This window comes from Phodopus roborovskii, unplaced genomic scaffold (genome assembly GCF_943737965.1).
Source record: "Phodopus roborovskii unplaced genomic scaffold, PHOROB, whole genome shotgun sequence".
Lineage (NCBI taxonomy): Eukaryota > Metazoa > Chordata > Mammalia > Rodentia > Cricetidae > Phodopus > Phodopus roborovskii.
Genome location: NW_026126144.1, coordinates 65,281 through 87,064, shown reverse-complemented (window position 1 = coordinate 87,064; position 21,784 = coordinate 65,281). Strand labels below are relative to the sequence as shown.

Below are 21,784 nucleotides of genomic sequence, written 5' to 3'. Positions count from 1 at the left end.
CAAGTATGCAACACCTAGCAACTGAACCAAAGATAAGCCCTCTGTAAGATGTGTCTGTAAAATGTGTAATACCATAGTAGTAAAGTACAATGTTCAAATATGTAATTTTGTCTGTCAGATTTTAAAAGCCTTTAAAAATATAATATGCACAAGCTTGCCCTGAGGGGGAAAAAGATGGAATAGTGATTATAAAATCCTTACATATTTTCCACAATAGCATTTGAAACTAGAAAAGAGCAAATAGTCATGGGAATACCCAAGACACACATTACTAATAATTCAGTGCACCTGCCATGACCCGATAGAGAAGACCTCTTCTCTTCTCTAGGCTTCTTATATTTGATTATGAAATGGATGATGTACATAGGCCTTGATCTTCAGAAACTTCAGAAAACTTCAAGTTAGGAGCCAAAATGTCATCAGAAAAAGAAAAACCAGTATAAAATCTGCTACTGTAAGGCCACTGTTTAAAGTTATTTCATGTACAGACACTATATAATTCTGATACTTGTTCTTATAACATAAAGCTTTCAACATATAAATGTTTAGATAAACTTGATTAAATTCTCTCAGTGAAGCCATACTCAGAAAAAGATGCATCAACAAATAATGCCCCTCAAATAATCCTGCTGAGTGTTTTTTGCAAAAGAGCTTGTAGTTAAATACAACTTTGAAACTGAATATCATGATTAACAGTGATTGTTAAGTGTAAAAAAGTTGCAGCATTCCACTACTGAAAAATAAAGATATTTTATCAAGAAAGTTACAGTATTAGTGTCTTAGTGTCAATTCCAATTCCTGACCAAATGAGATGCTCAGTTACATCCTTAGTTAAGTCCTCATGTAGGGTCAGTTCCATGTGCAACAATTCCAGGTTGGTTTTCTGTGGCAATATTGGGCATTCCTATCAAGAGAAAACAAGAGAAATGTGGGCTTCAATAGAAGAGTCAGTTACAACATGTGAGCTAGAATTTGGCCCACAGTGCAGTTCTCAAAATGCTTTAATCTGTATAGTGCTAACTTGAACCTCACAATTCACACAAAGGAATGTAGAACCTCAAAGTTAACTTCAGAGTTTTTCAGGGAAAGCACTCTGGCCTTACTCAAGACTCAAACTTTTCCTCTCTAGTCCCCAGCCTGACACAACGGAGGCACACATGTGCAAACTAGCATGTTATCCTTTCCACTACTTCTTATTCCAAAACCACATGGACTTTTGTAATGAGTGATAATTGCAAAGAAAGCTTTTTGAAAACTTTCAGATAGTCAATGTAAAGACATGAGGTTTCAACAAATATGAGGAAAAAAAAAAAACCAAAAACAACTCACAAGAACAGGAAGATTATGATAAAAGTAACAAGTGTGGATTTTATATTGTGGTATGATGCAAAAACACTAAATAACCACAAACTTGATATAAAACTATGCAAATAATAAAACTAAAAATGGTAAAATAATATGTATTCAAAGACATTGAAAATAAAAATTATTTCAAATATATACTTACCTTTTAACTAGGCTCATACATTAAAACTGAAAAAAATGCAAAGGTATGTTTATTTTTAACATTCATATTAGAATGGAAATGTTTAATTCCAAATAAAAACAACACTGGTAGAAAAATCTTATTATTCCTTCTATCTTAGTTAAGGAAATGTTCAAAACATATGTATATACATTCTTCAACATTACTCATCTAAAAGTTGTAGATGGCATTGAACTTTATGCTTTATTAATTACATAATATAAAACCATATAATTCCATATTGAAATAAAATGTCACCAACAGGTTTGAAAAGAAATCTTAAGTACAATAATTTTAAAGAAAATTTCAACTGAAAAATCTTATTTTTAAAAGCATGCAATTCTTTGAATTACTTTCATCTTGATATAGTTTCTTAACTCTCAAACTGATCTCCCACTCCTCCAATGATTTGAAAGTTATTTTTAAGGCTAATACTGAACTAGGTTTTCCTTTCTTCTTCTCTCTCTCTCTCTCTTTTTTTTTTTTTTTTTTTTTTTTTTTTGGTTTGGTTTTTCAAGACAGGATTTCTCTGTATAACAGTTCTGGCTGTCAGGGAACTTACTATGTAGATAGGCTGAACTTGAACTCAAAAGAGATTCACCTGTCTCTACCTCCTGAGTGCTGGTATTAAATTCTTGCACCACCACCACCCAGCTAGGTTTTCTTGACAGCAGAGGATCACTGCAAATGCTGTCTTGCTGGTTTTACTGTCACTCATCCTAATTCCCTGGAACCCTGCTCCCCACTACTATCCAAAAGGCTATCCTAAAGCACTACCTTCCCTTTTTACCACACACAAAGGTATCCTGATGATGCCATTTCAAGAAATAAATCATGAGTAATTTGAAGCCCTGGGTATATTGTGTACTTCTTTCTCCTTAATCCCAGATGCTACTGACAAACATGGACCAGAGGTGCTCTTTCTGTACCTAGGTCTTCCCCAAGCCTCAGCTTATAACCTACCTCCTCTGGGAAGACAAGTGCCAGTGAAAGTACTTAGTGCACATCTCACCATTCCTGTCATGGACATCTTTCCCTTTAGAGAAGTTAAGCTCTTCAAAAATATGACAGCTCAAAGAGTTGACATAACAGGAGTTACTGCTATCCTTGGAAATGCCTGCTTTCAGGGCTGGCCTGTAGCTGACATTTCAGGGGGAGTCTGACTATTAACTGGTGAAAGCTCAAAGTGTAAATAACATGGTTTATGCTATTTCCTTCTGAGAACCCAAAATATGGATGTGTGTCCACTAAGGGGTGCCCAGATGATAAGCTCGTTGTAACACTGGGCACTGAGTCTCCAGTGAGCTCAGGCTTGCAACACTGCATACACATTATTATAACCAACTGCTGAAGGAATTATTCATACCCAGAGTGGCTCCATCTGGGAAAGACTCTCACAAATTTGCATGGAGTTTCCCCTCAATTTTTCCCTGTGTGCTGAGTTTTGCTGTGTATCCTTCCACTGTAACAAACCAATCACATATCAGTACAGTTAGATACTGAGTTGCCTTTGCAGACTATCAAACCCAGAAAAACTTGTATCCTGTAGTTTCTGCTCACTAACCTTTTGGAGCATATGTATGGTCTACATTCAATTCCATTAAAAAACACATTTTCTAAAGCCTGAGAATGACAAAAGGTAAAACAGGAGGATAGACTGATGAGACATGTTCTAGCCTTAGAAGAGGATCATTCGTTTCACAAATGAATAAAATAGAAATAATTTAGAGATCAAATGAAAGAGAAGTTAAAGGGATAGGGGGAGGCTTGGAAAAGTTTTCTAGTAGCTCTCAAGAAGGGGGAGCGTTTTATATTAAAGAATGGAAGCCAAGTTTGGTGGCATATGTCTGAAACTCTAGCATTTGAGAGGTAAAGCAGGATTAAAGTATAAGGGCATCCTGAACTACATAGCAAGGCCCTACCTCCAAAAGGGTGGGTGGCAACACTAGGGCTATTTCTACCTAAGAAAACAGTAGGCACAATGGAAACACACTTAAAAATGCAGACAGCTGTGGTGAAATGTGCCTGGAAAGGTAGCTTAGGCCTAGACCTGGCTAACAAGTTTGGTTTCTTTGTGTGAATAACAAGACACTTGTAAAGTATTTGTATATATGTGATATGGTAGAGTATGTTCAAGGACACTAACTATGTTAGTAGCCAAGAGACATGGAAAGCTCCTAAATGAAGATCAGTGATATCTAAGAATCTATCTTAAAATAAAGGAGGCATTTTCTTCCTTTTCTTCTTTTCTTCCTTCTTTCCTTCTTTTGTTTTGTTTTTGAGAAAAGGTTTCTCTGTGTAACAGTCCTGGCTGTCCTGGAACTCACTCTGTAGATCAGGCTGGTCTCAAACTCAGAGATCCACCTACCTCTGCCTCCTGAATGCTGGGATTAAAGATGTGCACTACTATGCCTGGCTTGATGAGGGAATTTTCAATGGGCAAGGAAAGGACAAGGTATTCAATAAATGATGTTATAAAACCACTAGTAGGAAATCAGATCTTAGTTTCATATTTTATCATAAAAATGTAATGGACTAAGTATGTTAATTATAAAACCACTCAGAGGATACAATAAAGAATTTTCCTACACATAATTCTGATACAAAAACTAAAAGCCATACTGGACAACTATGACAGATTCATGTCAGTCTCCAAAAAATTATATGATACATGAGGTAAGCATACACAGGTATCAAACATAAAGTGAATATTAGCAAAATATTTGATAGGGTAAAACTTCAGTGAATCAAGAACACGAAGAAAAGCCAGGCCTGATGGCACACAACTTTAATCCCAGCACAAGGGGACAGAAGCAGAGGTGTGTGGATCTCTGGGAATTCCCAGCCTGATCTATAAAGCAATTTCAGGACAGTCAAGGGTATTAAAAAAAAAGAAAGAAAAGAAAAAAAGGAAACAGATACATAAATAAGCTAAAAGCAAGTCATAAAAATCACTTGCTGATATTAGGCTGAAAGCTGTTGACATTTCACACTAACTAGGGTATAGACTCTATACTATATACACTTTCATGTATTCTGGGTACTAGTACAAATGAATAAAAGGAGAATTACTGGCAAGATACCAAAATGTCCATGTGCCTAAATGTTGATTCTGAAAAAAAAATGAGTACCTCTATGCTACCCTCAAGTCATCAAAGGCTTGCAAACACAAGTTAGAATCTTAAAACTACACTACACATACCTTCAACAGTATACAATGACTTTCCAAGTAGCAGTGTGGTCTCCAGACACTTTGAGCAGATTCATTTGTAGATCTTTAAGTTTCTGATGTTCTCTTTCTAAAATTCTTCACTTTGGTAAGGCTGGTTCCATTCCTTCTACATTTAAAGGGTTAAACTCTCGCACTTTTACAACTGAATTTAAGTTTCAGTTCTCCAAAGACAACAGGTGTCTTTTCCAACAAAGGGCCATTTATCTACAAGGCCTCTAAAGAGGGCCTACGTTGGCCTCACAGTCTCTTAAGGATAATCCAAGCAGCCCCCTTCTGGGACACATCCAAGCTTGTGCAGATGTGTCCAAAAATGAGAAGACTAAAACTCAGCCAATTAAAAATATACTAATGTCACTACTGCTTGCTTAACCAATTAAGTTTATGATGACTAATTATACCTAAAATTCCTCTTAGCTATACTTAAAAGGAGCCTATACATTCCTCTCAGGGCTTGTCACCATTTTTTTCAGGTGAGCAAACCCACATACATATGGTATAATACATGCTCTTTGCTGCTATATACTATTTGAGTCAAGGGTTTTCATTCAGTGTTTCCTCAGACCCTATACATTCTCATTTTGAATCTATTTCTTGTCTTGAATCATGTATTATTCTTCCCCTCTCTTTCCTGCTTCCAAGCCCTCACATTTACTTTTGCCACACTCTTTCAAATTTATGTTTTTTTAAAAAGTTTTTGTTATTGGGGCTGGAGAGATGGCTCAGTGGTTAAGAGCACTGTCTGCACTTCCAATGGTTCTGAGTTCAATTCCCAGTGACCACATGGTGGCTCACAACCATCTATAATGAGATCTGGTACCCTCTTCTAGCCTGCAGGCATACATGCAGACAGAACACTTTATACATAATACATCTTTAAAAATATGTTTTAAAAATTATTGTTACAGATATATTTTTGTGTGTATATATACAAATTCTAAATATAAATATAATCTATTATATATATGTGAATACAGGTACCTATATAACATGGCACACATATGAAGGTCAAAGGACACATTCAGGTATTGGTTCTTCTTTTTCACCTTCTTTGAAGGTACTAGAAAAGCCAGTACCATACAGTGAGACCCTATCTCAAGATAAACAAAAAATTGGTTTTGCTAGGTGGTGATGGTACTCTCCTTTAATACCAACACTTAGGAAGCAGAGGCAGGCATATCTCTTGTGAATTTCAGGCTAGCCTGGTTTATATAGTGAGATTTTGTATCAAATAAACAAACAAATAAATACATAAATAAACAAACACAACTTTAACAACTAATAATAAAGTTTAATTTTTTTACTTTATATCAGGTATCTTTCCATTCTTTTTGCCTAGTAAAATTTAAAACGACAACAAAACCAAGCTTTCAGTGAGACAATACTCAAAATACTTTTGGTTATAGATCAGTGATATTTTTGGCCTATAATTTAGAGTGAGTCCAATGAACCAAATAACACTATTATTACTGATGTCCTTTTATTCCAACCTATAGAATTATAAAAGGTACCTCCATATTTATAAGAATAAATACAATTACATAGATACTTGAACACTTGTTCTATTACAAGTAATATGTATCTTCGGTTTCTTTGGGTTTTTGTTTTATTTTTGTTTTTTTGAGACAGGGTTTCTCTATATATTCCTGGATGTCCTGGAACTCACTTTGTAGAGCAGGCTGGCCTTGAACTCACAGAGATACAGCCACTGGCCTCTGCCTCCTAAGTGCTTAGATTAAAGGCATGCACCATCATTGCATGGCTTGTATCTGAATATATGAACTAGTTGAAAACATAAACACATCTGTAGCAAAACTTAATCAGCACTTCACAAAACTTGTAGTACATTTAGTACTTTATATATTTAGTTCAGAAAAAAACTTAATACCTAATAGTAACAGAAATGTAATATATTAAAAATTGTTTTAAAAATTAAGCTGTATGACAGAAGCATAAATAACCCAAATTTAAGGCAAAAGGGAAAGATATGAAATTGCTTAGTAGTAGAGGAGCTAACTTGATGAGAAATGTCATTCTGTAAATATGTTTCTCATATTGGTTAATGAATAAAGCACTGTTGGTCAATAGGAAAGCAAGATAGGCGGGACTAGGAGACAAGGAGGGGAGAAGAAGAAGTAGGAGGAAGATTCAACATGGAGGATGGAGAGAGCAGAACTCCAGACCCTTTCTCTGGTAAGCCAAGCCTACGTGGAAACATTTAGATTCATGGAAATGGGTTAAGACAGAGCTAGCCAATAAGAAATGCTAGTAACAGGCCAACAGCATAATATCTAATAGAGTGTCTATGTGTTATTTGTGGCTGGCACAGCTGTGGGACCAGGCAGACCTGAAAAATTACTCAAAACATTAACTTGTATATATTTAAAAAGATTTACTTCTATTTCATGTGCATGATTGTTTTGTCTATATGTATGTCTGTGTACCATGTGCATAAAGTACCCACAGAGGCCAGACGACAGAGCTGGATCCTCTAGAACTCGAGTTACAGTTAATTGATAGACACCATCTGGATACTGGAACCAAACCCAGATCCCCTGTAAGAACAAAACATGCGCTTAACCACTGAGCAATCTCTTCAGCCACACTTGGGTATTTTCTAACTGAAGATTAGTTATTGAGTATGTAAGTAAAAAGGCTTGGAAAACTGAAGTGATTAATATACTCATATAGTAGAATAATATGTATTTGTTAAAATGAATGAACTGGGGCTGGAGACATGGCTCAGCCTTTAAAGGCTAGGCTCACAACCAAAATATTAAAATGAATGAACTGAATGAAGTTGTAAGTGATCGAAATAAGACTTGAAATAGTAAAAGTTGTAAGGAGAATTAGGAGGATTGCCTATTAGGACAAGTTTTTAGGTTGGCTTGGCTGGCTGTAATAGCTATGGATGATGATGGAAGAGAGGAAAGTAGTCTGTGGAGGAGCGCATGTTTGGAACTATATTGACTTGGTTTTTGTTGTCAACTTGACACAAGCTAGACTCATCAGGGAAGAGGGAAGCTCAACTGAGAAAATGCCTCCACAAGACTGGCCCATAGACAAGACATTTTCTTCACTGACTGATGTGGGAGATCGCAGACCACTATGGACAGGGCCACCTCTGGTCAGGTGGTCCTGGATGGTATAAGAAAACAAACTGAACAAACCATGGGAAGAAAGCCAGTAAGCAGTGTTCTTCGGTTGCCTCTGCTTCAGTTCTTGACTCTATGTGCCTGCTTTGGCTTCCTTCAATGATGGACTGTGATAAGTACATGTAAGTCAAATAAACTCCTTCCTCAAGTTGCTGGTTTTTTGTCACTCCAACAGAAAAAAGGGGCATTTTTAACAACTTTACTAAGAAATAATTCCAATTCTATACAGTTTTCCTATTTAAAGTACATATTTCAATGACAGTGGGTAAAAACACTGGCTGTACTTCCAGAATTCCATTCTCACCACCAACATGGCTGCTCACAACTGTAACTCCAGGTCCAGGGGATCAGGCAACAGAAACACATGTAGTGTAAAGACATGCATATAGTCAAAAGAGCTATACATGCTATAAGGTTACACACACACACACACACACACACACACACACACACACACACACACTTAAATGTCTGTTAAGTATATTCACAGCACTGTGTAACCAATCATGATTATCAGTTTTAGAATAGTTTTCTCACTTTAAAAAGACACTACATACTCATTACCAATAATCTCAGGACCTCTCTCCTATATTCACCTGAACCTCTAGCTCCTAAATTCTACCTTCTGTCTCTGTGGCTGTTTTTGTCCAAAAGAAACCCTATTTTTTCAGGTTTATTTTCATTGATTGGCTTTTGCTTTTCCTCTGCAGGAATTTCTAAAGATCCCACCCTATCTCATCCAGTTAGGTCCCTGCTGTAATTTAAAGTGACACAGCCAACAGAAGAAAGTGCACCTTGCTCAGTCCAATTCAAGAAGAAAGCAGAGAACTTAGCCTTGTTATACATTGTGTGTGTGTGTTATTATATATAAAACCTAGACTCCCAAGAGGGCAGATGGTGCTCCAAGGTGCTCCAACTTTGCACCCTTCTCCTCGCAGAATGCTCTCTCTCTCTCTCTCTCTCTCTCTCTCTCTCTCTCTCTCTCTCTCTCTGTATGTGTGTGTGCGTGCGTACATGCGTGCATGCATTCATGCATGTATGTATGTATGTATGTACACTTGAAAGACTGCAAGCAGCCAATGGTTGTAAAGTGTCTGGAGTGCTAGAATGGAATTAGCACAAGCCTGTTACGAATATATGAGATTTTTGTGTTCTCTACTTTGCTATTTCTGCTTGGAAATTTTACCATTTTGTAGGCAGCTGAAGATCAAATGCAGTTTTAGGAAATCATTATTATGATGCTAGGCAACTGAAGAGGATGTATTAAGAGCATGTCTAGAATCAACCCTTACTACTTTTCAAGACTGTTTTGTAGTGGAAACAGAACAGGAAGTATGTATCTGAAGGCACAGAAACAAAACTGCACTGAAGATGGGAAACACAAAATTCCCCTGTCACATTTAACAGGCTTAGAAAAACAATTACAGAAAGTCATATGGAACCACAAAAGACTGCAGATAGCAAAGCAATCTTAAGAAGTAAGGACAATGCTGGAGGAAGTACAATACCAATCTGAAATTATACTACAGAGCTATAATAATACATATAGCTTGGTACTTGTATAAAAATAAGACAGAAAGACCAATGAAATAGAGAATCAAGAAATAAAATGGCAAAGCTATTTCTACTTAATTTTTTTGAATAGGAGGCAAAAATATACTAAGGAAAAAAAGAACCCATTCAACAATAGTGGCAGTGAATTTCTAGCCAGAGGAGAATGAAATTAGATTTATCTCTCACCTTGTACAAAAATCAATTAAAAATGAATCCAAGATCTATATTTAAAGCCTGAACACTGAAAGTTTTAGAAGAAAACAAAGGGGCTATTCTTCAAGACATTGGGATAGATAAGAACACAATAGAACATCAACAGCAAAGAACTAACCCTAAAAATCAACAAATGTGACTACATGAAAATAAAGTTTCTGTACAAGAAGGGAAACAACAAGCAAAGCAAAAAGAGCCCACAGAATGGGAGACAAGGGGCTAATATCCAGAATTCACAAGTTACAGTAATCCTACTTTAGCTTCCTTTTTCTTTAGAGATAAGTAGTATTTCATTTTTATATATACCAAACTTTCATTATCCATTCATCTGTTAACTGACAGCTAAGGTGACACCAATCATTTGCTACAGTGAATTATAACACAAATAATATAAACCCAGAGACAGATATTGGGGTTCAAGCTGAAGATCAGAAAAGCAAAGCAGCCAAATCATCAGAGTTCTTACCTCTACCAAGGTTAAGGTGAACCTATCTTCAACATGGCTAGAGACTAGTAGCACAGCTCTGAGACCCTGCTCCTACCTTATTTATATACCTCTGTAGTGCTGAGATTAAAGGTGTGAGCTTTGTCTCTCTTTTACACTGATTAACTTTAAAGTAGCCCTGAGTGGCCTTGAACTCACAGAGATCCATCTGCCTCTGTCTCATGAGTGCTAGGATTAAAGGTGTGTGCCACCAATGTCTGGCCTCTATGGCTGTGGCCAGCTTTGAATTCTGATCTCCAAACAAGCTTTATTAGATCATAAACAATATCCCACCATAGTGAATAAGGCAGCAATAAACATGGGAATGTGTATAAATATCTTAATGGTGAGTATTGGCCCAGGAGTGAGAAAGCTGGGGTACATGGTAATCTATTTTTAATTTTTTGAGAAATCTCCAAACTGAATTCCACAATGGCTCTATTAACCCACACTCCTACCAACAGTAAATATGGCTTTCCCTCTTTCTATATCCTCTCCAATTTCTGTTGTCAGATTTGTTGATGACAACCATCCCAATTAGGGTGAGGCAATTATCTTAAAGTAGTTTTAGTTTACAATTTCCCTGATGGCTAGACACATCGAACACTTTTTAAAAAAAAGTTGCTGATCATTTGCGTCTCTTTGTTTGCGTCTCTTCAGTTCTTTACCCACTTGTTGACTGGCAGTTCTATCCCCTTGGTATTTTATTTCTGAAATTCTTTGTGAATTCTAGATACCAGTCCCTTGTCTGAAGTACAAAGTTATACAATCTCAGAAATAAATAAAATCACATGCAGAATCTATCATATGCAGAATCTAGCCAATAATATGTGTATATAAGTATACACATGGACATGTAGGTGCAGTACAAACACAAAGAAAGAGGATAAGAAAGGCTAGGTATAAGGGAATGAGGATGGAGTAAATGCAGGTAATAAACACGGGTCATAAAAGAGAATATAAAACTAATTGTTTTCCTAGTTCTAACCCTGTCATGGATTTTTTTTTATTGGTTTTGGTGGTGGACTAATGCACAAAATACATTCAATACTAAAAGTGTAAAATTTAATGTGAAGTTTCAGAGCTTCCATTTTGAATGCCAATTCTAACTTTATGTAAGTTCATTAAGTTGTATAGACTTTGGGTATGATTAATACTGGTGTGGGTATTTCTACTTATTTGCAAGTTTTTCAAAAAAATAAAACGTTTTAAAATACTTCTGATAGATCAGGTATATGGGAATAAGTAGGTTCGGATCTAATTTCATAGTATCTAGACTACTTAATTAATGATGCATCAATTAATTAATCCAGGTGGTAGTTCAACTGCTAAAAGAATGGCTTCTCAAACACCACAGAAAGGTAAAATGTAAAACAATGCATCTTAGCTACTGTTCTATTGCTATGAACAGACACCATGACTGAAGCAACTCTTACAAAAGAATTGCCTTGAGGGCTTTTTAATTGGGAGATTGTTTTCAATTTTATTGTTTTTTGTTTGTTTGTTTGTTTGTTTGTTTGTTTGAGACAGGGTTTCTCAATTTAACAGTTCTAGCTATCCTGGAACTAGATCAGTTCATGCTGGACTTGAACTCACAGAAATTTGCCTACCTCTTCATCTCAAGTGCTGGAATTAAATGCCTAGCTGCTTTCAATTTTGAAGGGTTAGTCCCTGATCATCATGGTGGGAAACAGACAGTATTAGAGCAGTAACTGAGAGCTTTACATCCTGCTTAACAGGCAGGCAGCAGGCAGAAAGACGTTAGGCCCGGTATGGGCTTTCAAAACCTCAAAGCCCACCCACAGTGACTCATTTCCTTCAACAAAGCCATACATCCTAATCCTTCCCAAATAGTTCTACTAACTGGCGATCAAGCATTCAAGCATATAAGCCTATGGGGCTATTCTCTTTCAAATCACCACAAGATACTACACAGATTAAGGTATCTTTCTAGGGCAGAATTTTTAAATGTTCCCTCTGATGCCAAAACGTGGTAATTAAATGATTTAACTGTAGGCTGTAGACTGCTTAGCGTATGTAAGTCCCACAGCTTTACCTTCAATATCACATACACTCATACTTACACACCCATACAAAATGATGTAAATGGTACTTCACACGTGTAGTGAGATATCCACCCCACCTGCATCTGTTGCACTGACCACTCCCATTGGGGTGTGGGCATGATCTGGGGGAACTAGGTCTGGGGTTCCGGACCCCAGCACTCTCTCTTCCTTCCTGGTAGGACACAGAGAACATCTAGAGGCATCCTTGGGATGGGAACTTGCTGGCAGTCATCTATTTCTGGTAAATGATTTCTCCCTGAATAAACATCCATCAACTTATTTGTTCTCCCATATTCTTATTTATCTATGATATACACTCAGCAAACCCATTTGTGCAAAAGTGTCCTTAATTTAAAGAAAATGGGAGTCAGCATAAGCAAAAACCAGTAATTCTAGACTTCATTCTTTTTAGGGCATAAAGACTGAGGTAAAACAGACTGATGAGGCTGGTCATCAATTTCTCCACATAGGATATAGTTTTATAGTAGCACATGCTAGAGGGATATCAAAGGTCTAGTTAGCTGTTAATACCTTAGTTTGGATGGACCTGGCAGATACAATAGCTGCCATGTCTCATTCCTTTCCCCAAAGGTTAGGAAAATGGAGATCACCTGTTATGCAGCATGCTAATAGTAGGGTACCTAATTTCATTCTATACTCAAAGTTGGGCTTTGTTTACATAAAACTCTATATAAACCTATCTGAAGACTGCCTGCAGGCAGACATTGGTTAGATTGGAATAGGCCAAATCAACGCACATATAATACTAAGATATAAGAAATAGAGCCTAGCTTATGAAAAATAACATGGAAATCTATTATTTTGTAAGCCAATTAAAATGTTTTAAAAGCCGAGTGTTAGTGGCACAAACCTTTAATTCCACCACTCTGGAGGCAAAGGCAGGCAGAACTCTGTGAGTCTAGGACAGCCTGGTCTACAAAGCTAGTTCAGGACAGGCTCCAAAGCAATACAGAGAAACCCTGTCTCAAAAAAAAAAAAAAAAAAAAAAAAATAATTAAATGATTTAAAAAAGGAGATATTTTGCAAAGTTGTATAATACTCCTCCTAGAAGCCAATGCATATAAAACAAAAATCCCAGTGCCAGGTATGGGATACTTCCTTACTAATTGTTGGCCAGAGAGGCCCCAAAGTCTCCCACAACAATACAAGCTATTACCATTCCTCTTGGTTGCCTACCAGAATTAGATGATAGTCTTATTGCTAAAGACTATACACACCTTGGTTATAAGATATAGAGAAAGCAAGCTGTAACAGAGATGGATGCTTCCTCCCTGCTGGCTAGATTTCATAGTACAGGATGTTGCTATGAAGGTTGCTAGGAGAGTAAAAGCATCAATAGTCTTAGCAGCTGTGGATTCTTTATGCTATAATGCCAAACAGCCAGGTTAAGTTGTGCCCACTAACACAATAGTGGCACAACTATTATAGGATATAGTAAGCACTCTTGGACTGGATTTAAAACCCACTTCATAGGAGGGAATACAAAGGTAGGATAGTACTGTAAACCCTATCAAATACCTATGGCTGGGGAAGGTCAAGGGTGTAGAGGAAGGGTTTACTTCTGTTTAGCTAAATTTAACATGGCACCAAACTGAAGTCTAAATATTTATGTTTAAACTTATAGACAAATGATACTCGCAGCTTTAATAAGAGAAGCTTTTCTTTGTAGTGAATAATAGTAACGATGCTTCAAATAAATGATGGTTGAGTACTCAGAAACAGGATATTCATGTATGCCAACCCCTCTAAGGCACAGGAAACACTGCAAAAGAGAGTGTGGCTTAATGTAAGAAGATGATAATAGGGAGGATGACTGCAAATGCTATCTTTAGGACATGATAAAGCCATGTCAAAAATAATCTCAGCACAGCTTGATCACACTGAGCTTACACAAAACCAGGAGTGCAAATAGCCAATCATGGATCAGAGAAGGACTTATGGGACCCTACCCTCAGTTGTGGTTTGAATGAGAATGGCCCCCAAAAGCTCATACAAGTTATCTCTGAGTTGGTAAAACTGTGTAAGAAGCATTAAGAGGTGTGGCTTTGTTAGAAGAGTTTTGTTAGAAGTATGTCACTCACTGGGTATAGGCTTTGAGGTTTGAATCCACATCATTCCTAGTTTTCTATGCCTTGTACTTAACAGATCAAGATGTGAGACCTTAGCTATTGCTCCAGTGCCAAGCTTGCCTGATTGCTGCCATGTTCCCTGCCACAATGGCCATGTACTCTAACCATCTGAAACTTAAGGGCCTTGGTCATGGTACTTTGTCACAGCATCACAAAAAGTAACTAAGACACCCTCCCAGCTAAACTATTGACAACTGATGAATTCTGGGGAAGAGATAATCATTTCCTTCAGTTGTGTGCTAAATGGTGAACACATGATGCAAATCTGTGGCCACAGGGAAGGTCTTGGTTAAGAATCAATTATTACAATCAGAAAACAAAAACAAAAGCAAACAAACAAAAAAATACGTGAGAAATGGGCTAGAATGTAAAATGAAATTTAAAATAGTAATTAATTAATAAAAAAAGAGTGCCTCACAGATGGAAGAAGGCTGAGCTGCAAAGATGTCCTCTCAAATAGAAGTCAAGCTGCCAAGAAGACTCAGGCAAGTTCAAAAGAAGACTCTTAGTGAAAAAAATAGCTACTAAGAAGACTGAGAACTGACCAACTGGCTGGAAGAGGCAGAAACCAGCTGAGCTGCCTAGAGGTTAGACCAACTGAGGCACCTGGAAACCACTCTCCAACCTGTCGAGCTGCCTGCAGGCTGTGCAGTGTGTTCTAGGTTCCCATGCTGGGGTGGGTTTTGTTGAAGTGGCTGTCTTTGAGTCATTTCTGATCCTGTAAGTGATCCCAATAAAACTCACTGGCTCACCTAGTGGGACTCTGGTGGTATCTGTACTTTATCCTGTCATAGGTTCCCTATCTGGGGTGGGTAGATACATAAGTTACATCTCCCCAGGAAAAGTTTTGTCATACAACAAGCTATCATACTTAAATTGTTTCGTGTAGAATGGCTAAAAGCATTCTAAGTTTAAATACTTTCATATTTCTATCAGCACTAATATTGAAGTTTTCATCCAACTATCATGCAATATGATCATTTTAAAAATCTAGGTTGTTTCTTAAAGTAGATGAAACCTCCAATTATCTAACAAACATTTAAAGTGATTCAATATTTTTAAAAGGTTATTGTCGAACTAACCTTTTTTTTCCTCAGAAATCTGTTTCTGAATTTATTGGTAATAAATCCCCTTGGTCCAGCAAACCGTAAACGCTGGTATTTAGCCTGAATATACAAGCTCTTCTGTACCAGATGTGACTTAAAATGGGACTGGAATCTGCCACCCAAAAAGTTCTGTAAAGGATCCAAAGAGAATTAAATGTTAAAAATACAGTTCCCCAATCTATTCTATTAGTATAACAGACAGGAGAATAATAATAATTACAACAGTCCTTGATTCTAGGAACCACAGGTATAATTTCTTCAAACTAGTTTATTTCTGTATCTTTTTAAAGACTGTTCTATAGAAAATAGTTTTTAGAAACAGTAGTGAACCTAGGGAGATGGCTCCATCAGTAAAGTACCTGCGAAGCAAGCATGGGGACTTGAGTTCAGATCTCCAGTACCTGACTATAAATGCCAGTTGGTGATAGGGGGAGGAGTAGAGAGGTAGCGATGGGCAGATAGATCACTAGAGTTGACTGGCTAGTCAGCCTATCTGAATTGTTGTGTTCCTAGCTCCTTGTTCAATGAGACATTGTCTCAGAAAATAAGGTGGATCTAGTTTCATTCTTCTACATGTTGATGCTCAAGTTTCCCAATATCATTTGTTGTAAGATATTGTTTTTCTTCAGTGTCTATTTTTCATATATTTTAGCATGAACTTACATTAAGGTCCTCTAGTCCATCCATGTTTATTTATTTATTTTTTTTAGAAGTACCATGCTGTTATTACTACGGCTCTGTAGTATAGCCTGAAATTATATATGTTCATACCTCTTATACTATTTATTTGTTCAGAATTGTTTTGGTTATCATTGGGTCTTTTGTCCTATATGAATTTTAAGATTGTCTTTTCTATATTTATGAAGAATATCCCTAGAATCTACAGATTGTCTTTGGAAGGACAGCCATTTTTTTACAATATTGAATCTTTTGATCTGTAAGCATGTGAGCTCTTTCCATCTTCTAATGTCTTCATCAACTATTTTATCATTGTCTTAAAATTTCATTGTAGGCCAGAGAGTGGCGGCACACTCCTTTACCACTGTACTCAGGAGGCAGAGGCAAGCAGATCTCTGAGTTCGAGGCCAGCCTGGTCTACAAATCAAGTTCCAAGACAGGCTCCAAAACTACATAGAGAAAGCCTGTAGTCCTGTCTCGGGAAACCAAAAAACAAATTTTCATTGTAGAAGTCCTTTGTTCCTTGGTTAAGTTTATTCTCAGGTGTGTGTGTGTGTGTGTGTGTGTGTGTGTGTGTGTGTGTGTGTGTGTGTGTGTGTGTAAGCAAGTATGTGTGGTGTTCTGAATGAGATTTTACTGATTTTCTTCAGGATGATTGTCATTGGTATATAGGAAGGCTACTAACTTTAGCATATTAATTTTATATTATGCTACCTCAGTAAAGTATTTTCTCAGCTCTAAAAGGTTTATTTTGGTGGAGTATCTAGAGTCTCTAATCATATCATTTGCAAAAGGACACATTTTGACTTTTCTTATTTCTATCCCTTTTATTTCTTTTTGTCTTACTGCTCTAGTGGAGATTTCAAACATTATATAGAATGGCAGTGTAGAGTAGACATACTTGCCTTGTTCCTGATCTTTGTTGGAATGCTTTGGGTTTTTCTCCATTTAGGATGATACTGTCTCAATTTGTGAAATAATGCCTTTATCATGTTGAGGTATGTTCTATCCATCTGTAACCTCTTCACGACTTAAAATTTTTAGATTTATGGTTTGCCTGCATATGTATATGTGCACCACATGAATACAGTGCTGGCAGAGGCCAGAAAAGGGCACTGAATCCCCTGGAACTGAAGTTATAGATGGCTGTCAACTACCAGGTGCTGGAAATTAAACCTGAGTCGTCTCCAAGAGTAATGAGCGATCTTTGCTGAGTTATCTCTCTAGCAACACGATACCACCCCATAATTTTTATCTTGAATGGAGGTTAGATTTTGCCAAAGGCCTTTTCTACACTAGTCATGTGACTTTATCTTTGCATCCATTTATGCAGTGAATTACATTTATTGATTTCCACATGTTGAAGTATGCATATGCAACTCAGGAATGAAGGCAATGTGACTATGACAAATACACTTCCTTTCATCCTGAAAATATGCAACTATTGATATACTTTACTTCCATGTATATCAAGTAGATTGAGCCTTTTCTTCTTCTTTTTTTTTTTTTTTGTTGCTGTCTTTGTCTAGATTGGTATCAGGACAATGCTGGCTTTGTAAAACCTTTTAGTTTTCTATTTTGTAAAATAATTTGAATGTACTGGTGTTAATTTTTTCAAAATCTAACAGAATTATTCAATGAAATCATCTGGCACTAGAGGATTTTAGTTGAGAATTTTTATTACTGCATCTTTTTTGTTTGTTTGTTTGTTTGTTTATTTGTTTTTCAAGACAGGATTTCTCTGCATAGTTTTGGCTGTGCTGGAACTCACTCTGTTACCAGGCTGGCCTTGAATTCAGAGATCTGACTGCCTCTGCCTCCTGAGTGCTGGGATTAAAGGAGCGTGCCACCACTGCCTGGCTGGTTTGTCCTTTTAACTTATTTCACCTTCATCTAATTTTGGTAAGTAATATGCACCTAGAAATTAATCCATTCTTTTTAGTACTATAATAGGTTTAGTACAATTATGGTTTTCTTTTCATCGGTATTTATTTTCATACCCCACTTTTTTGTTTATTTGTTTCTTTTTGTTTTTCCAGACAAGGTTTTTATTTTTTTGTGTAGCTTTGGAGCCTGTCCTGGTACTCTGTAGACCAGGCTGGCCTCAAACTCACAAAGATCCACCTGCCTCTGCCTCACAAGTGCTGGGATAAATGGCGTGTGCCACCACTGCCCCAGTGAACACACTTCACTTTTCAAAACTATTCTGTATGTTCTCTTCATTTGAGTTAATCTGGCTAAGGTTTTAACAATCTTCCTGAACAAAAGTCAACTCCAATGATCAAAGACCTCAATATAAGATCTAGTACCCTGAATCTGCTAAATGAAAAAGTAAAGATTATACTTCAAATATAGGTATAATGGTTTTCAACATATAGGCATAAAGATTTTGTGAAGAGTACTCTAATAACACAGGAAATAAAGCCAATGACTGATAAATGTGATCTCATGAAACTTAAAAAAATAAATAAAACTGTGCAGCATAGAAACCATTGACTGAATGAAGCAGCCCACAGAATGAGAGAAAATATCTGTCAACTTTATATCTGATAATAATTATTAACTAAAATATATAAACTCCATAAAAACAAACAACCCAAATGAGCTAAGGAACTCACAAGAGAGGGATCTCAAAAGAAGAAATATAGATGGCTAGAAATCACTTTTAAAAGGGTTTAATACACTTAGTCATCAGGGAAATGTATTTTAAAACTATTTTAAGGGCTGGAAATATGGTTTAGCAGTTAAAGCTTTCCAAGGACCAGACTTCAATTCCCAACATGCACACAACACCTCACAACTGCCTGCAACTCCAGCTCCAGGGAATTTGGCCCCCAATTTTGGCCTCTGCAAGCACTATATAAACATGGTATACAGACATACATGCAGGGGAAGCATCCATACACATAAAATTAAAAAAAAAATAAAGCTAGACTGGAGAGATGGTTCAGTAGTTAAAAGCACTGACTGTTCTTCCAGAGCACCCACATGGCAGCTAAGAATTGTCTCTAATTCCAAGATCTGACACCATCACACAGACATACATGCAGGCAAAACACCGATGCACATAAATTATAAGAAAATAATAAAGGTACTTTATGATTTTATCTCACCCCACTCTGACTGGCTATCATCAAAGATACAAAGGACAACAAACACTGGCCTGGTTGTAGGTAAAGAGGACCATTTATACAACACCAGTGGAAGTGGAAACCAGTATATCCACTTTAGATGCCAGTCTGGATTTACCTCAAAAAAATTTGAAATAGACTACCATAAGACCAGGTATACCATTCCAAAGAAATTTATATTCTAATACAGAGACATGTGCACATCCACAATCATGGTATCTCTATTTACAAAGTTAGGAAACAGAATCACCCTAGAAATCCACTAACTGAAGAATCTGTGGTATGCACACACAATGACATTTTATTCAGTTATGAAGAAAACTAAAAATAAGGAATGTGCAAGGAAATGGATGAAACTAGAAAAATGTATGAAAGCTAATCCAGGCCCAGAAAGACAATGCATGGCCTCTCTAATTGCAGATCCTGACCTCAACATTTTATTTTGTGTTTAACTTGGAATACCTATGGAATGAGTCTAGGAAACCAGAAAGTGTACAGTGTTGTCTTAAGGGTATGAGGATAGACTCATATAAGCAAGATGAATGTGGATGTGGAAATACTAGGAACAAAACTGTTCAAACAGGGACTTTGTGTTGTATTTCACATTGTGCTCTTAACATGAGATCTTAAGGATAAGCAAGAAAAAAACATTACAATTTAATAGTGACTGATGGTGAGTTGATAAAGTTATACTAGTGGTTTTTTATGTCAACCTGATACAGACTCTGGTCATCCAGAAGGATGGAACCTCAGTTGAAGAACTATATCCATCAGATGAGACTGTGGCATGTCTGTGGGGAATTTTCTTAATTAATAGGAGAATCCATCTCACTGTGCAGTGCAACCCCTGGGCAGGTGGTCCTGGACTGTGTAAGAAAGCTAAGCAATCCATGGAAAGCAAAGAAGTAAGTAACATTCCTCCATGATCTCTGCTTCAGTTACTGTCTCCATGTTCCTATCTTAGCTTCCCTTGATGATGATTGTAACCTGTAAGCCAAATAAACCCTTTCTTCCCCAAAGATGATTTTTGTCAGTGCTTTTTCACAACAACAGAAAAGCAAGCTAGGTCAGGCTGACTTAAAAAAACAAACAAACAAACAAATAAACAGTGTCATATGTGGGATACTTTCATAGGAGTTGTTGATTAAGGAGGTTCTATAGAACCCCCCCCAAACAATACAGGATATTACCATTCATCTTGGTTGCCTATAGAAATCGCTGATAAAACCACATTGCTGAAGACTACATGTACTTTGGTAGCAAGATACATAGAAAGCAAGCTTGAACTGAGCTGGATGCTTCCTGATGGATAGTTCTCACAGTACTAGATAGTGCTGTTCAGGCTGCTGGGGGAATAAGGAAACAATGGTCTTACTCCGCTATGAACTCTGAACTACACTACCAACCTGCCAGGCAAGATGTGCCCACTGGTACAATAGTGACATGACTGTTACAAGGATAACTCCTTCATTGGATTTGAAGCCCAGTCCACAAAACGAAATCCATGCCAAGTACTATAAACTGGATTAGAAAAATAAAACATATAAAACATAACTATGACTAAGGAGGTCTTAGTCCTACTACCATTGATTAGCAGCTAAATTAACAGTGTCAAACTGTCTTCTAAATATTTATGTTTATTCCAAAAGACAAAAGTTTCTCTTAAGATTAATCAGAGAAGTTTCTCTTTGCAGTGACTGGATGTGAATGCAGGCACCCATGCAAGCACAAGATATTGTGAATAAAGGGTGTTTGAGGGCTCAACCATAATAAAGACTTTTTGGATCACCCACTTAAGACTTAGGGAACATTATGAAAATGGGTGGGGGAGAAAGAATGTAAGAACTGTAAGATGATGAGAAGGGCTAGGGAATACCATTTTCCAAGCTTGATACAACCGAGGCAATAATAAATTAGCACATCTAATAGTCAGCTACAATTGGGAAAGAGGCCCTATTGCACACTATAGAAAAGTAACACACAATACTGATACTAACAGATTCTGGGAAAAGGGGAGGCAGATTATCTAGTTATGCTGCCACTGATGAACCCACCAGAGTCTAATGGATAGTTTCAAACCCAAGGTCATACATACAACCCTAAACTCTGTAGGACACAAGACAATAACATCATGAATATAGCAAAGACATATATAAGAAAGTAGGAGGCAGACAGATGGGAGAAAAAGAAGAGAGTTGGGCAAAAGTAACCAGAATGTACCATATATACATATAAAGTTGTCAAAGAAAAATGCATCAATAAAAGAAAAATAAGGTGGAGAACAACTAATGATGTCATCCAGCATCTATGTCTGGTCTCCAAATGCGTATACACAGCATCTGCATGTGCAAACACATATACACATGAAGGGAAAAGATAAAAGAACTTGAAATGAATTGGTATTCAACATACTGAAAAATATAATCTTTGTAAGTTCTAATTAGCTAAATTTATTTTTCTGATTTATAGGGACTATGTCAAGTACAAGTGAGG

General features: G+C 36.9%; 1 protein-coding gene across 2 annotated transcripts in view; it reads right to left on the bottom strand.

The window, feature by feature from the left end:
- Nucleotides 1–731: 731 nt before the first annotated feature.
- The window catches only part of Bclaf3 (BCLAF1 and THRAP3 family member 3), a 40,695-nt gene continuing 19,642 nt past the window's right edge, over nucleotides 732–21,784 (bottom strand). Inside the window, exons 10-11 of one of the 2 annotated variants that reach the window (XM_051179543.1) lie at nucleotides 15,459–15,611; nucleotides 732–904 (exon numbers count right to left, since the gene is read on the bottom strand). In XM_051179543.1, the coding sequence (XP_051035500.1) occupies nucleotides 764–904; nucleotides 15,459–15,611 (294 nt within the window). In that variant the 3' untranslated portion in view covers nucleotides 732–763. Of the gene's footprint in view, nucleotides 905–1,507; nucleotides 1,534–15,458; nucleotides 15,612–21,784 lie in introns of both variants that reach the window. The other variant, XM_051179542.1, reaches the window with a different exon arrangement.